The 17,910-nt window shown below is 37.6% G+C and overlaps 1 protein-coding gene across 1 annotated transcript; it reads right to left on the reverse strand.

Moving 5' to 3' along the window:
- Nucleotides 1-173: 173 nt before the first annotated feature.
- On the reverse strand, nucleotides 174-16,678 carry shoc2 (SHOC2 leucine rich repeat scaffold protein). The gene is made up of 9 exons (XM_008411692.2): nucleotides 16,589-16,678; nucleotides 9,491-10,560; nucleotides 8,387-8,524; nucleotides 8,098-8,228; nucleotides 7,727-7,915; nucleotides 6,312-6,434; nucleotides 5,724-5,861; nucleotides 3,912-4,029; nucleotides 174-2,795 (listed from the first exon to the last, which is right to left on the reverse strand). The coding sequence occupies exons 2-9, from the start codon at nucleotides 10,191-10,193 to the stop codon at nucleotides 2,587-2,589; spliced, it is 1,749 nt and encodes a 582-aa protein (XP_008409914.1). The 5' UTR covers nucleotides 10,194-10,560; nucleotides 16,589-16,678; the 3' UTR covers nucleotides 174-2,586.
- Between the last annotated feature and the right edge of the window lie 1,232 nt (nucleotides 16,679-17,910).

The raw sequence follows: 17,910 nt of genomic DNA on the forward strand, positions 1-17,910 counted from the left end.
CACATCTCACTGTTGAGTACTTGAAGGCATCTTCCCACCCCCGCCCCACACACAGCGTAAAGTAAAATACACACAGAGGGAAGAAACTCCCAAAGCTTTTATATAAAACCCAGGAATGCAATGCCTCTGGTGTTGTTGAGCGTGAACACAGAAAGCCCTTTTTACAACTGTTCTTTTTTTTTTTTTTTTTTTCCGGACAGTCTTGTACTAGAACTGCGTTTGAGCTCAAATATGCACCTTTTTGTTGTGTTGCTTCATGTCCGAACAATTTGATCTGTTTAACCCACCGAGGCCCGACGGAGAAAAAAACTAAACAAAAAAAAAAACAATTCAAAGCGGCCGGTTCCTCGGTATCGGATGTTTTGTCCCGTCTCCTCCGCCAGCCTGATCCGTGTATGTTTGAGTCAATGAAGAGCAGCAACAGGTTCTGCTGGTAAATTAGAAGCAGCGTCTCGTTGTTTTTCCTTTCCACAGATTTGACGCAACCCCTGTCGATGAGCTCGAGGAAGGTGGACCCGAACCTTCCAACACGAAAAACCGAATTACGACTCGATAAACCGGGGAGGAAAAACGTATCCAAATAATGACCTTTTGTAGGGATTTTTTTTAATGTACAGTCACTTGAAAAAAGAAAAAAAAAAAACTTAATATACATTTAATCGTTTAGAAAAAAAAACAAAACACTTAATCAAAATTTATTTAAAAATTAACACAACGCTCCTTTTAACTGCAAGAAGCCATTTTCAAGCAATGAAGAAAGCAGGATATGGAAGTTTTAAAAATATTTTTACAGCCCAAGACAAAAGAAAGCTTCTTTAATAAAATCGACAGGATTAAATTTCACCAGTTACTTGTAAATTCTGAGACTGCCAAACTCGACATTTATGTTCGATTGATACAAATTTACATGATAAACCGTTAAAAAAAGAGAAGAGAATGCCCCCAAAGCTAGAGAGAGGGTCTTTTTGTGAGCCCGCTTCAATACAAAGGATGCCAATATCTTAAACAAAATAAAAAATAAAAAAAAGTGCATGAAAGCAGCAGCATTGCTGGGACAGTGTGGCACAAATGATATATCTTTAAATAATCAGAAATGGATACAAGTCAAGGGAGTACTTTCAGTTGTGTGTTTAAGATTATGACACCCTGTTAAACAAAAAAGAGAAAAGTTTTAGAGAGGAAAAAAAAAAAAGTGTCACGGAGGAATTACCTGTCAATGTTTTATTATCAAATCGTTGTGAAGCTCCGACACTCGCCAAGTTGCTCCAGAGACTCAAAAAATGTGTTTGTAATAACGCTTGATATGTTGGTCGATGATCAACTGGATGACGGCCATTAAGTTCAACACTGGAGATATCAAACAAGTAAACAAACTAAAAATTTCACCCAAGGCAACAACCAGAAATTGTATAAATGTATAAAACATCTATTATTTATCCCCAACACCTATTTATGTTTCATGACCCCTCAACCTCCTCCTCCCTCCCAATACCTAGCATGAGCCGCCTCCCATGCTCCGCACTGGGGTGGGGGGGGGGCAACAAAAAGTCCAAAGATGCCCCCCCATGACCCCACGCTCGCCTCACCCTCTCTGACATGTAGAATTGGCATTTATCATATGTATACAAAGACTAGCTCAATGCTGAACACCTACTGCTGCTATTTGTTAAAAACGATCTTCATATTTTACAACTGATATCGCTTGCATGACAGAATGATGCAACAGGTACACTTAAAAAACAAAAACAATAACCCATAAACAAAGAAAAAAATAAAATAAAAACAGTAGTAATAAAAACACTATTGAAATAATTTATGTCTTTGTATGTCATGGAGAATCGTGTTTAGAAATGAACCACCGGATCACTCTAAACATAGGCACAGTTTTTAAAACAGAAAAAAAAACATTAGACCTTTGTTCTTTTGGGTCAAAAAGAAACAATTAACATAAGTTATGACCAGGAAAGATTATGTAAAAAAAAAAAAAAAAAAAAAAAAAAAGCAAAAGTATAAGATGACAGAGTTAAAAATTACAGCAGCAGCAGTAAATGAGAAGTTCCAAAGACTTGCTTTTTGTGTTTTTGCATACAATTGTATCCTTGCTCACATATTAGATGCTGTAATTACTGTAAATACATTGGCAAAGGGGATTGCGGTTTAAAAAGCTGAAGGACTTGCCTCAGAGCTCACAGTCACTCGATATATTAAACTTTATATACCTTCAGTTTTGGCAAAACACGTTGAGGGGAGGGGGTCATTTTCTCGTTTCATGATTCGGAATGAAAAGTTGAGTGGGTTTTTAGTGGTTGAGGGGAACGGGTGGGGGTCGTAACTGACCGGGACCGACTCCGGAGGAACACAAAAGTCTCCAAAAGTTTCGCTTCCATTTCTGCCAGAGGACTGAGAACAAAATGCGATCTTTGAGCGCGTCCCTCCCCCGTTGTTAATGTGCGCCCCTCACTCCCCTCCCTCGCCCCCAACACTGATTGTAGCGAGTTTGTTTGTCTTTACAGTGTATGATACACATAATGGGAGGGCAGGCAGGGGAAGGGGTGCGGAGAAAAGCCGAAGGGTCGTGCTCTTGGCTCAGACCATGGCACGGTATGGTCCCTGCATCTTTAGGAACTGGATGATGAAAGAAGGGCCTCCCGCAACGATCTGGGCCGGCAGGTGGGTGAGGGGACAGTTCTCGATGCTCATGATGGACAGCTTGCTGCAGAGGGCCAGCTCAAACGGGAGGCTGTGCAGGTGGGGGTTGTCGTTGAGGTACAGTTCCTCCAGATTCTCCAGTGTGCCTGGGAGCAAACGAAGGGCAGTGAATATGGGATTTCTGCAGGTTTCATCCACTCAAATGTGAGACTAAGACCATTACGAATAAAACCTGTGTCACGACAGAAATGTACAAAAGAAAAATCGCAAATAAATATGGGTTGGGAACTGAAGCGAGCCAATGACGAAGACGAACATCGTCCAGGCCAACTGGAGACACACAGATGTAAAAAATAAATAATTTTAAAAAAAGCTACCTGGCAAGAGCATATTAGCAGCTAGTTAGCGGTAGCGACAATTGTCACCTTTAGTGACAGAATGTGCAACTCATACAAGATACTCATACTTCATACAAAATATGAAAATAAATGTCCTGCACAACTAAATATAAGACTGTATTACTGTAGTCAAGACCAACTTATTGTTTTTCAATTACGTTAAGACATTTAAGACCTTAATTTCAGATTAATGAATTTAAGACTTTTTAAGGGTGTGCAGTCACCCTGAATTATTTAGCAATACAGTTTCTTCAGGGTTCACTAACTCAAATTTAAGACCATTATGAATGATATTTAAGAGTTGTATCCCAACATAAATGTACTAAAGAAAATCTCCTATATTATGTAGTAATGCTAAGATTTTTTTTTTACACACAACTGGTCGGCAACAGAAGTGAACCAATGGGAAAGACGAACGTCATCCAGCCAACCCGAGATCATTTATATTTACCAATGATGGATACAAAAAAGCTAGCTAGCTAGCAAGGTCTTATTAGCAGCTAGTTAGTGGTATTATTAACCGCCTCGAGTCACAATGTAATGAAGATGTGCATGTTTGACTCAAACCTTGCTTCACAGAAAAATCCCGCCATAAAAATAAAAAACAGAACACATAAGAAAGTAGTCCTGCCATGACAAAATTTAAGACTTGTGATTAACGTATTGAAATTAAGACGTTTTAAGGATGCGCGGGCCTTCCTGTTTAATAACATATTGGACACTTAATTCTAAAACATTCTTCCCGGTAAATTCTGGATCACACTTTGGCCTCATTATCCTAACATTATAAAGCTGAACTTGTGGCTAATAGTTTCACAATGTTTTAAGATTTATAACATGTTCACAGTGATGTTAGACACTGACCGATCTCCTCAGGAAGGTGTTGCAGCAGGTTCTCTCCCAAACCAAGGTGAGTCAGGTTGGTGAGGTGACCGATGCCTCTTGGTAACGTAGTCAGCTGATTATTAGTCAACACCAATTTCTGACAGGAAAAAAAAAAAAAAAAAAAAAACGTTTTTAAAAAGTGATGCAATGTCAGCCCAAAAAACATATCAAAGTGGAAAAATGTACAAATCAATTTTGACCACAGCAGTAAAGCTCGATACGGACTGAACTTTTACTAAGAGAGAAACTGTAACAACCAGCTGATTTTCAGATGGATATGGTTGGTGATCAGACAGCTGGAAACTCAAAAATCCATTGTCTTTCTATTCGTAAACACATTGTGAGCACTACCAGATTGTGACAACACTCTTTGTTGTGGAAACTGTAACAGAGTTAAAGCCACTACCATTATTTCCAGAGGGTTATAGTTTAAAAGCCATACCATACCAGCCAGAACCAATGAGTAACCAGTGTTTTCATACCTGCAGGTATCACCAAATCAAATTTAAGTCTTTTTAAGACTTGTAACACAACAGAAACGTTGCATCGTACAGGTTGACAACAGAAGTTAGCCATTGGCAAAAACAAACGTCTTTCAGCCATCTTGAAATAATTTACCTTTACAATGACATGTGCAAGCAAGCAAGCAAGGGTTTAGCAAGGTTTTATTAGCAGCTGGCTAGTGGTAGTCTCAACCTTCTTGAGTCAAAGAACGTAATGCATTCAGACAGACTTTTGCCTGACAGAAATGTTCCACAAGAAAATTAAACTACATGGAATACACAAGAATACTCCGGCCGCAACAAAATTTAAGACATGTGGATAATATATTTAAGAACAGCTTACATTTTAAGGCCTTAATTTTAGATGCATTAATTTTAGACTTTTTAAGGTTGTGGACACACAAGCCGTTAATTTTCTGAAATAAAACTGATTTCGTCAAACCAATCATACTTTGCAACTTATTTAGTTGCACGCAACTGTATGAAAAGTTGCAGCTCTTACAAACCTTTAATTTTGAAAACTTTCTTCTTTAATTCACATTTGTACCAAAAGGAAAGCAAAACAGAGATACAGATGGCTTCAGCAGTCTGTTCCATCCAAACTTCAAAAGCGGTTAATGGTACACAAACCCTAGAGGTTATGTTTTATTATGCATCTTTGAACACAAATGCTGCGTAACTTTCTAACATTACCTGTTCATATTTTGATTGATGTGCTTACTCAATACCTTCACAGTCAGCTATAAGAAAAAGTCTTTACTTGATTTGTCTCTGTTGTTAGCAGACCAGATTAATGTATTTGAAACACTAAAAGCACATTGAGAGGCCTGTCTTTAATGTTGCAGGCACAAAGAAAATCAATATTTTTACAAACTATCTAAATTAAAACGTGACTTGTGGAAGGGTTTATACTGGAAGATGACTGAAACCAGACAGAAATGCCCTTCCATTGCATCTGCCGTGCAGTGTAGTCCACACTGCTCCACATTTATTCTGGATCATGGCAACCAGCCTACACATACAGGCAGAGTCATGCAATTCTACCTTCAGTGAAAAGCACAAGCAGCGCTGCAGCAGATGGTGTGACCCCCACAGAGCTCTAAACTCGACACGCCAGCACCTTCAAAAACTGAGTGTTCTCAAGACACATCAAGTATTGATAGTCAACAATGTGCTGATTTGAATTGCTTTGTATTTAGTAGTGTTTACTTAGGAATAAGTAAGCCAAAAACTTACTGCAAAGAAAATGAAAAGAGGGTGAAAAAAAAGGTAAATCTGGAAAAGTTACCTGTAAATCTTTAAGGTAAGCGATTTCATGTGGTAGACACTCTAGCTTGTTTTCCTCCAAGTCAAGTTCTCGTAACTTTCTCAAACTTCCAATACCGTGCGGTAGCTTCTTCAGAAGATTATTGGAAAGTATTAATACCTAGAAGACAAGGAAGGGAATTCAAATGAACGTTAGGTGACAGTCTGGAATACATTTCTATGATTATTACAAATGAATCTTAATCAAGAACGTTTTGAGGATAACTACAAATGCACACAACACATTTTGTTTGCATTTATTCTTCTTTCACATTACTTTCCTGCACCATTTTGTTAAATCACATAAAATTAATTGAAATCTGTGGTTGCAACATGAGAAATTAAGAAAATGCTCAAGAGGTGTGAATACCTTTGCCTGCGACTTTACATAACATTCTCCAGTTTTTCTTAATCTAAGCATACTGTTGGAACCAGATGTTTACATACGTATTTCTGACTGATGCACCTGTTTTTTCTCAGGTGCATCAGCCTACCATACCAGCCTATAATCTCCTGATTATAGGCTGCATAATCTAAAGCCTACAGGACAAGTTTGAAGTTTCAGACGCACCTCTAGAGACATAAGCCCACAGATGTCTTCTGGGATTTTATTCAGCTGATTAGTGGCCAGGTTAAGTTCAACCATGCTAGTCCATGTACCGAAATCCAACGGCAGCGCCGTTAGCTGGTTGTCCTGAGGGAGGAAAGGACATTTTGTTTAACACCCATACAAAATACAAAAGAACAGCATGGAAGAAGATGTGCAGACTCAAATATTTTAGCTGCTATTTGCAGCTAAAAGAAAATGCTTTCAAGTGAAATATTTTTTACAAAAATAAAACCACGCACAAAACATGTTGGAGTAATTTTCATACAATCTTAATTTTTATAGGTTAAAAAACGTTTTTTCTTCATAAAACGATCAAACAACTGTTGAGGGTTTTCCCCAAAATGCAAAACTGTCAACCTTGAATTTTATCCAAAGGTTTTGAAGAATTATCTAAGAGGCTAATATAATTGACTTTGTTTAAAAGAGAAAAAGAAGTTGAACATGTCAACAATATTTATTATTTTATCAATTTTGAGGGAACAATATATCATGCGAGGGCGCAATATTGCAGATCTTTTCTATCTCTGTGTATTTAAAGGCTAAATTTAGAGCTAGATGATGGATGTGGAAGCTCAATACTGCTGCTCTGAATTGAGTGTTTAGCAATCAGTAAATCACTGTACCGAACACACCAATATTAGGGTGCAACACTGCCCCCTAGTGTTTTGGAAAATGAAAAGAAAAGCTGCAATTACTGGATAAAGATGCAAAATTCTCTATCAAAAACACTACATTAAAGTCTACTTTTATGTATTTATTGTATTAATTTTTAGGCAATACTGGTAAAATAAAAGACAATATAACTAGTCCAATTAAGAAAATGTAAATTTGAAATGAACAAATTGTAAACTACTAATGTCAAATCAAGAAATATTAATTCAATATCTATGAAATGCTTCAGGTTTAGTGTACTGTTGCAGTTAAAGGCTCTGAATGATGGAGACGTTTTTAATCAGATAAGAAGAAATTAAAATACACATTCAATTCTACAATTTTTACAAACTTCAATGTTGAAAAGCAAGAAATCAAAGCTTAAAAAAAAAAAACAACAACACAGTAATCCAGTTGATATAATTTAGAAGAACAATTAGCAGCCAGGTGCTGCTAACAGAATACACTCTAGTAAACGTAATAAAGTATAAAAGCAGGAGTTTTAGAGGTCAGTTTTACTAAGTTCTACTGTATTGAATTAATGTCTTTTTCTTCTATAAGTTAAGTCTATAAGTAATAATGGTCATTCCCATTACCAAGAATGAGATATAAACATTGGAGAAAGTCTGTTACAAACCAATACTGCGACATCATTGACATTGCGTGTGTGTGTGTTTTTTTTAAGTAAATCTCACAATTAAAGTTGCGCAGAAAGACCAAGATACCTTCATGTTAAGTTTGCTCAACACTTTGGCCCTGGAGAAGATACCGAATGGTATCTTGTTGATGCGGTTGTGCTCCATGTTGAGGGTGTAGATGGTGGAAAACTGGGAGGGTCCGCCCACAGGGTACGACTGGAAGCAGTTCCTCGCCAGTGTGAGACTCGTCAAATTTAGCAAACTCGACAGCAGGCCCTGCCATACAAGAACAAAGAAAAATTAGATGACGCAGCAGTAAAACACAAAAAACTGATAAAGACACTTAGCAGCAGAGTAGCTAAGGCTTTAATATATATCCATACTTAGACATTTTCTTAACAGATATGGAGCAACACTTTCATATTCATTTTAGGGGTACAAACCTCTACCCGTCTTACCTCTGGCAATACTGAAATGTTGTTGTTTTCAAGGTTAAGCTCCTCCAGCTCTCGACATTTGGCTAACGACTTAGGGATTGCTGACAATCGGTTATATCGCAGTCCTAAACGATTTATGCTTGCCAAATTGCCTGAAAAATCCAATAAACGCTTTATTAAGACTTGTACTTGTGTGTGTGTGTGTGTGTGTATATATATATATATATATATATAAAACCAGTACACAGAACAAATTGTATCTTGCATTGAATAAAGGCCTAAAATGTACCCAAGTGCCACACTTGCTTACCTATAGTCTCTGGGAGGTCCAAGAGCTCGTTGTGCTGCAGGTCAAGGTTGGTTATTTGTGTGCAATTTCCAATCTCCTTTGGTAGATGTTCCAACTGATTATGAGCAACATCCAGAGTAATGAGGTTGCAGAGCTCCCCTGCAGAACAATCCACAAGCAATTCAGACTGGGATTTCGAATCAGACACTGCCAACAATACGATGGCAAAAATCGCAATTACACAACAGTGTTAGGGATAACGTTAATTACGAGAAGACATGTTACGAGAATAAATTTGTACAACAGTAAGTCTAAATGTTGTGACAATATAGTCATAATAGTACAAGAATAAGGGCATAATATTACAAGGATTCTAAGTCATAATAATATGACAAAGTCGTACAACAAAAAGTCAATGTTTTGAGAAAAAAGTTGCAATAATAAGAATCGTGACAATAAAGTTGAAATAATGAGATTAAAAAGTCGTAATATTAGTAGAATGAAGTAGACATTTCATAACTCCTGCAGGAAAAATAACTTAAAAATTTTAAACGAGTAATGTTGAGCATGTTGTAAAGTTATACTTTGGCATTGGTTTTATAAACGGGACGTTATTAATCTTTTAACACATCAGCAGCAAATGACAATCAGTAGCAGGACTTTGAAACGATTGTGCAAACTAAGATTCATAGAATAGATGACTTTGTTGACAATTCTATTGAAGCTTTTCTCTCTTTAAGAACCTTTTTCTCATGATTGTATGACTTTCTTCGGGCAATATTGCGTCTTTGTTGCTAATATAATGACTACTTGTCATAAAATTGAGTTTATTCTGTATTATTATGACATAGACTGGCCCTAATACACCTGGATTACAATTATGTAATCCAGATTCACAGGATAAAAACAACAAAAAACACTGCTGAATAATATAGCCAGAAAGATTTAGGTAAAATCCACAATAAAAATTTTTATTTCATAATTCAACACTCAAATTGACAGATTGTTGTTCCTTTAAAAACAAAATGAAGTCAAAATCTATGGCACACATTTCTACATAGTTTAAAGAATCTGAAATCCAGAGGGCTTTTTTTCCCCCCGTTCTTTTCCATCGGTCACACCTACCTATTTCTGCTGGTAGCTGTTTAATCTTGTTCTCCCGGATGCTCAGCATGGTGAGCTTGGACAGGTTGCGGATGTCCTTCTCCACCGTGGTGATGCGGTTGAAGCGCAGGTACAGCGTGGTCAGAGACGTCAGCCGGTAGACGACGGGCGGTATCTCTCGGAGCTTGTTGTGCCGGAGGTCGAGCATCCGGAGCATCTTCAGCGAGTCCAGGGAGTCAGGCAGACTGGTCAGGGAGTTCTCGCTGAGGGCTAGAGTGACCAGCTCCGACAGACATCCCAGCTCCGCCGGTAGGCTCTGCAGCTTGTTGCTGTATAAATAGAGTTCTGTCAACTGAGTCAACTCCTTAATAGCGGTGGGCAGCATGTGAATGGACCGCTTGGACAGGTCCAGCCTCGTAGAGTTCTCCTCCCGACATTTATTGAGCTCCTTGATGACCTCCGCGTTGCTGGATTTCTTGCGTGTACCTGGTGCTGGGTTTGGCCGCTTTATCGTGTTGTCAACGGAAAAGGCAACACCTGGCGTCGAGCTGCTCGTGTCCTTCTTTCCTTCTTTGGCGTCTTTCCCTTTGGTCTTTGTTTCTTTGCCACCATCTTTGACTAAGCTGGATAAAGTCTTGGTCTCTTTTTCCCTTTCTTTACCCGCCGGGCCACCTTTGGGGTCCTTTTCTTTTGAATCTTTATCTTTGCCTAAAGTACTACTCATTTTGACACTATCAGCACCCCAGCAGAGATGTGCATGGGACTCTCTCTCTCGCTAGGCTACTTATTAAGAAACAAAGGAACGCACACAGTCAAGGTAGCTTTCGAAATAAACATCCCCATGCAGGCCGACGCATTTATAATTACCCTCGGAATAATGGCCTCCAGACCCAAAGTTTTATTTTTTCTGTCTTTTAGATGCTCCTTTGCTAAAGTGGAATGGGAGAAATTAGCCTGTGAAGCAAGTGACCTATGGCATCCACGGGACACATGCTTGAGTCTTTAAACTGCACACAATCCCAGGTTCCTTAGTTTGAAGTTGCTTCAGGTTGCAGGACGCACCGATGATTGTTTAATCCCTCCGAAAAACACTGTTGGAAAAAAACATACACTGTTACTGCAATGCCGTTTTATAAACATCACTAATGTGTCAATTTCAGCACAAATGTCTCTGTGTCTGATTGCTGATCCCCAACCGTTCTGGTAGATTTTACAGAAGCAAACCACTGCCTAAAATATGACCAGCTTCAACTGAACCTCCAGCTGATGTTAGTTACCAGCTTCATATTCATCAAAAGATCTGCTGCTGACAACAATCAGCCCTACTTTGGGTTGTCTTAAAAAAACAACACTCACTGCACTAACAACACCCTTCAGTATGGCAGCCATTACTGAGTGAAGTAAAAAAAAAAAAAAAAATTACAAAAATAATGTCATAATATTGGGAGAAAAAACTTTTTATGAGAATACAGCCATATGACAGTACGTTAAAATAATACGAGTCATCATAAAATGAAAATAAACTCCATAAAATTAAAAGAATAAAGTTGTAATAGTATGCAAAAAAAGTCAGAACATTAAAATAAAGTCATATGACAGCAAGTCAAAACAATACAATAGTCATAATACGACAATGAATTCATATTACGACCATTAAGTCATAATACAAGAAAAAAAGTCATTATCAGACTAAAGCCATAATGACAACAGAATGTCATATTACCAGAATAATAAAGTAATTTTATGACAACTCTTGCACACAAAAAATATTTAAAACACTCAAATGAGCAATATTGAGCATCTTGTGAAGTTATAGAATAGAATAGAATTCAACTTTATTGTCATTGCACCGTCACAAGTACAAAGCAACGAAATGTTTTAAATAGAACAAACTTATTAGAACAAATCAGTATCAAATTATTATCAGTAGCAGGACTTTGAAACAATTGTGCAAACCACTGTGTCCATTTGGAAGAAAGAATGACAAACTAGACAACCCAGTCATTAAAAATACCTTTTTCTAGTACAACTTTCTTCTGGTAATAATGTGTCTTTATTCGGTTAATATTACGAGTCTAGTCCACATACTCCTAGTACCTGGCCCGTTAAAGGTGTCTTTGTGGCCTCGTTTAAACATGGAACTTTTCCACAATCAACATCTGAAAATGCCAGCAGTTTCCAGCAGTCTTGTGTAAATGTATCCTGAAACTGCCCAACACATTTGGTAAACTTTCTGAAATGTAAATGGTGAGGGTTGGTCAGCGAGATTCCAGCCCCCTTAGAAAATTAGACGGGTGGAAAATGTCAGAAAATAAACTGTGGTAGTATGGGGTGCAAAATGATGTCACAAAACGAAAAGCAGCAACTCAAGCAGCTAAAACTGAAGATGATCACCAAACAGAAACAATCTCTTCAATTTTGTGGCCAACAGGATTTCTGTCCGTTTTATCTGCTGTTAGTAGCAGTGAGGAAGCAATCACGCTTTACTCTCTTTTAAATCCACAATACAATTAATTTTGTCATATATGAAACAAAATCCTGATAATACATCACCCACAATATAAAACATCACTGAAAATGAATCTCCAGATCACTTATATATTAAATAGAACAAAAATTTAAAAATTACATTTTTCTTTTGGTTTTGTTTTAAATATGCAGATATAAAAAAATTAAAACCTCTTTGGTTCTGACCAAGAAAAACCAGCTTAATTCCAATCAACTAAACAATTTCACCAGGATTCTCTCTAAAGTGAAACAGAACGCATCCTTTTGGACATCTACATTACAAAAAAAAAGTTTCTCTCTTCTGCTCTGTCTCTGTTCAGTCTCTCCTTTAGTCTGCTGCACCTTGATGGCTGAGTAAAGCTCTCCAGCACCAGAACCACCTAAGCTGTTGCAAAAATAAAAAAAATAAACGAGAGAAAAACAGGTTTGGCCCATGATCTGAGCTAATAGAAAAGGTTGAGACTGCTGAGAGTAATCTTTAGAAGAGGCCTTCAAAGCACAAAGTCCACACCACACTAGGTCATATGACCTTTTGGGTGAAAGAAACGTTCAGTCGATAGATGTACCCCTTACATGGCAATACACAACACAAAATATATATCCTGCAAAAACAATAATTTTAAAAAAAGGTCCATTGCTTTTGTTTTTTTCTTGTCATAAATAAACTTGGTGAACTCGAGAGTTGGCTGTAGGAAACATACCTGCGTGCGAAGTTATTAGTAACTTTAAGTGAGAATAACCAGGCCAGACCAAACGCTGCAACCATGTAAACGTAGCTGTGCAAGCCACTTCCTTTTATGGTTGGAGTCTTGGTCTGTCTGTCCTTTTTCTTTAAACTTGTGGGACTGTTTTGTCCAAGTAGCTAGTAAATGTCCTAAAAAGAAGAGGGTACGTTAAAACCAAAGGGCGCACCAGGAACGACTCAATAATGTCTGGTACAGATATATATATATATATATATATATATATATATATATATATATATTCAACAGCGAAATGTTAACGGGTGGAAACTTTTTTTAAATCAATACAGCACAAATTCTTTTAATTGAATATGGCAAAAATAACAACAACAACAAAAATATAGAAACCAATCTAAAATAAACATAGAGGGATATTATATGATTTCTGAAATGGGGTTCTGTTAAAAGGCTATAATTTTCTATGAATCTAAATTCATTTGACCTGAAACGAAACATTAGTCCCCACAGACGCCATGACCAGAGCGGACTCCTTTAGTCAGCCACAGTGGCCACAGTAATCCCAAAAATGCCAGTTTGGTAAAACGCTGTTTCAGGTCATCACATTTGTGTCGGGCAAGTGAGGTATCGGTCTGCGCAGCAATAATGATCTTCCTGTGTCAAACGAGGAGAATGGAACAAGTAGAAGCATTTCTGGCCAGAGAAACAGTATGATGGCAGTTTCAGTAAATGCTATTGGATTTTGTTTTTTCCATAAGGTATTTACTCTGACCTGAAACACTCTACATGTTCTGCTCTCAGTGTTTGCTTCAGATAGGACTCAAACGATTGATGAAATTAATAGKGATTAGTTGATTACTGAAACGATTAATCRAATTAATCGTGATTAATTGGTCCCTGAAWTAATTGTCAGCTAATTTAGTAATTTAATAATCATTAACTGGAGTGAAAAGATACTAAAAATGGCCATTTGCTAAAAGAACAACACAGTCMGGGCAGTAATTAAGCCAAACCTGTTCAATATACATTTTGCGTTTATTATGAAAACCCCATCCTTGTCTGTAAATCTGTTCAACTCGGAACTCCTCAAGTAGCATTTTCAGCTTCACTTGGTTCAAGTTCTATAAGGAACTAAAGTATAAAACACCGTTTGCTAGCAATCTATTAATCCAGAAAATATTCGGCAGATCACCGCGATTAGACAGTATTTTCTAGCTGCAAATGCATCCTGTGCTACAAATTATCAAGTGTGCACTAAAGTAATGCTGTTCCTGCATTTTAGGTAATAAAATATTTTCTTGTTYAAATAAGTAATTAAATTATTTGCATCTTTAAATGTATTTTTAAATCAAAGATTAATTGAGATTAAATGAAAAATTTGCAGAAGGTGCCAATCTTTGTATCCGATTAATCAATTGATCGTCACAGTAAATGATAAAATATTTCATTAAAAATAATCATTAGCTACAGCCCCAGYTTCATATAGAAAGACTACCTCCATTTCCTCTGTATATAAATGGTCTGTTTTCTGTGTTAGGAACTATCCAACACAAATCACAACATTTTAAAGGTTCATTAAAAGAAGCGTTTTGGAAATGTTACCATCTAAAGAACTACAAGAAATTTTTAAGATGGCTAAAGTCAATGTTGGGATGGCAACTCTCAAACTTGCCTCAAGTTCCAACATCTATCCTCTTACGTTGGACCTTTAATAACCGATTTTGGATGTTTGAAAAGCTACCAAACCTGTTCAATGGAGTACTTTTCCACAACAGGTCAAGAAAATCTGTTAAGTGTACTTAGGATAACCTCACATCAGCTTACTGCTGCTAAGCAAACATGGCCCAAATAGTGTTGACATTGCTTTAGCGCCACCCCTAAGCATGAGTTTAGCGATTTAGCCATCAAATCTGAACCAACAGCATGACCCATGAAGAGGGCAAGGGATGGTAACACCAAAAAAACTTCTACCTGGCCAATACCAATTTCTGATTTCCTATGATAATTTTCAGCAGATTCTGTGACAATGGTAGATTTGAATTACATTACAAAATTAAGAAATTACAGGATTCTACCAAGATACGCTTCAAAGCAAATGTCCTTAAATATTTTTTTATTAACTTGCTGGTTGACAGGAGGATGGTGAAATCCCCTAGTTTATATAAAAAATGTTGTTAGCATATGACCCTCTGTAACCAATCAGAACTGATCTGTAGCCAATTGATTGATCAATTATGTTTCCTTTAATCACCAAAGGGCAAAAACAGAATAGTACGGGCAGATCAGTAGGTGTGTAAGGATAAAGTGTTTTTTAGCCAGATATTGAATGACGCCTTATGAACATTTAAATAATCCAGCAGTGACAAGACTTGCAGGCACTTATTTCTCATTATATGTAGGGAAAACCACTTAGTCGATGTAGATATCAGGCTTGGAGTCAAATACAGCTTTTCAAAGAAAAAAGGCTAATGTGTGTCCATCAACAGTACCGCAGAACCACCATAAAGGGCTACKTTGACTTCCCCACACACACTAATGAAGTTTCCATTAAGGATATCTTGAGCCCATCAGCTAATGTCAGTGCATTTAGAGAGAATTCCAACTCTGCTGGTATCCGTTTTACTGTCTTTGTGATCAGACGAGATGCGCACCAAAACAGCATAAAAATGAAACAACGTAAACCTGGATTTACATTAAACATGCCATGCAGACAATCTTGAGTGCGGCTATGTGTTACTGGATCTGGAGGTATGAAACCCCGAAATCCAACAGCACCCGCTGTCCACGAGTGTCACAATCATACCAGAAATAATCAGGCCCCAGGAGAAAATAAGGAAAACAGAGGTGATGTGGCAGCTGTTTCTATGAGCAATTCTTGGAAAAAGATTACCGACAAATCGGTAGCTACCAGGTCGAGAAGTCAAGTCGCCTTTAGAGATTAAATCATTTACCCAACAGGACAGGGAGGTAAAGATACTAGAGTTGGCTGTGGGCTCACGGAAACAAGAGTAATAATTCGCTAAGAGCTATAATAATGCTACACGTTACGTTGTAATTCACCACACTCATTTAGCTGTGTTGTTAAATATACCACCTCAAGAACAGACACGGGGAATTAACCATAATACATAGAAAACGACGAAAAAGAAATTAAATAAATGAGAAAAACTGCTATTACCAAAACCACTGACAACACGGCAGGAAATAACAACAACTGAGCTAAACGTCAACAGCAAAGCAAACGTCAGTTCTGCCAGACCGCTAACCGTTAGCTGGCGTTAGCTAGCGAGCAATTTAGCCCAACCCGCCAGCTGGATTTCAACGACAACCTTCCTACACAGACGAACAGTATAATCACACTCAGTGACAATATTACCCAAAAATACACTTATATACAAGTTACAACGAGTCTGAAACGTTAACCCTACACACTAAGTGGTTAGCCTGCTCTCGAGCTAAGCGGTTATTTAGCGTAGGCCCGAGCGGAGCGGCTGTCGGGCGCAGAGCGAGTTCGCCCGAGAGGGGAAATCTCTGCTACCGCCAGCTGTGAGCGCAGACAGCGGACACCCAAGCCGTAGAGCATCCGGTGGTGGTAGCAGAGACACCGAATCCTAGCCCTCACCTATATGGCTATATACGAACTAGCATCAACACTGTATTCGAGCACCGATTCCTTAAAGAAAATAAGTAGGAAGAAAAGAAAAAAAAAAAGAAAACACTCTGAAAAAAACAGCGGCCATTCCGAAGCTGAACAAAAGAGTGCGCTCGTATTCGCCACCAAAAAAATGACATATTAGCGCTAAACAGAGTTTCGTTAAAGGAAGGCGAGATTAGCACCTAACGAGAGTGGCCAAACTGAGCTGGAGGGATGAAAACGTTTATTGTTATTGTGGTAAAATAAGTGGTTTACCTTCAGAGGTGTGACTCCGCCATCCTAGCTGCTTCCTCCTCTTTTCCTACACTGCTGCTCAGCTCCCCTCCCTCCTCCCCCGATCACAGAACTGCGTCATCCTTACGCCGAACCAATGTTATCACGAGACCTTCAAATGCGCCCAAATATTCAGCTTTTTAAAATAAAATAATACAATTCTTATAACATTTATCAAGATGGTTGTAAAAATGATGAGAATAAAAAGACTTGTGAAAAATTATATATTGCTGAACATAATGTTGACTTAATGTGTAACAATATGGAAAAGTTGCATTATCTGTTTGTGGCAACTAATATGCTTACCACGCACAGGGTTTCCCCCAGAAAACTTGCTAAGCCCGGTGCTCGGGGTGTTAGGGCTGTCATCCAGCCGCCAGTCTAAAAATGTTTAAAGTTGGCAGGAAATTTGAAAATATAGTTATGCATTATTGGAAGACTGGAAGATTAATGCCTAAACACCAACTATAAAGTATTTTAAAAAAGGGCAACAATAAAAAAAAATAAGATAAATTAACAATGCCAAGCCTGCGGGGCCGCCAGGCTTATAATACACTAAGGGAAACCCTGATGCAATATCTAAGAAATCTGAATCACTGTATCCAAATGAACATGTTTTCACCATCATGAGCGAAGTTGTATTTTATAAGATTTAATTTATTATTGAAAAACCTCAGTGCACTTGGTGAAATTAAAATATTGCTGAATATTTAAGAAAACAAAATTGAGTTGTTTTTTTTCAGGAAAATATATTTATGCGTCTAAATTTTTGGTGTGCGGAATTATTGCACACCTACATTTTACCATCTCACGTGCTTGTTGTGATCTCTCAAAGTGAGAATAACAAATAAACACCATAAAATTGATACATAAACATTTCTGACAAAGAAAGTGACCTATATAGGCACCCTTTTTTTCCAATAAGCACCCTTAAGCCTCCTAGACAGTGTGTAAGGAGATTCCTTTCTTAAATCTGTTTAAGAAGGAACCAAAAGTCCTTATAGGGAATAGGCCATTGTTTCATCTTTCACACCACTAGTTAGCCATGCACTGTAATATTTCATATATGCAGCGGAGCATTGCCTGTTATATTAAAAGATAGATATTATATTTTCATCAATAAACATGTCTGCTCCACAGAACAATTGTTTCCTGGTAGCCTTATGTTTGACTTCTCCAAGTTAACTTGCATCTTTCAACTCATTTCCAGCAATTCTGTTTTATTTATTACATTTTTTTTTGCAGCAAAGCATTTGCTGCTTCCGTAACATTTGCCATCCCTCTTAAAGATATATATATATATA

Source organism: Poecilia reticulata, linkage group LG1, assembly GCF_000633615.1.
Source record: "Poecilia reticulata strain Guanapo linkage group LG1, Guppy_female_1.0+MT, whole genome shotgun sequence".
Taxonomy (NCBI): Eukaryota; Metazoa; Chordata; class Actinopteri; order Cyprinodontiformes; family Poeciliidae; genus Poecilia; species Poecilia reticulata.

Excerpts from the sequence above, each read along its gene's own strand:
- shoc2 (XM_008411692.2), bottom strand. The coding sequence starts at position 10,193 with ATGAGTAGTACTTTAGGCAAAGATAAAGATTCAAAAGAAAAGGACCCC. Across the intron at positions 8,525-9,490 it reads ACAGCTACCAGCAGAAATAG|GGGAGCTCTGCAACCTCATT; the intron begins GTAGGTGTGACC and ends ATTGTTCTGCAG. Across the intron at positions 2,796-3,911 it reads ACACCTTCCTGAGGAGATCG|GCACACTGGAGAATCTGGAG; the intron begins GTCAGTGTCTAA and ends GTTTGCTCCCAG.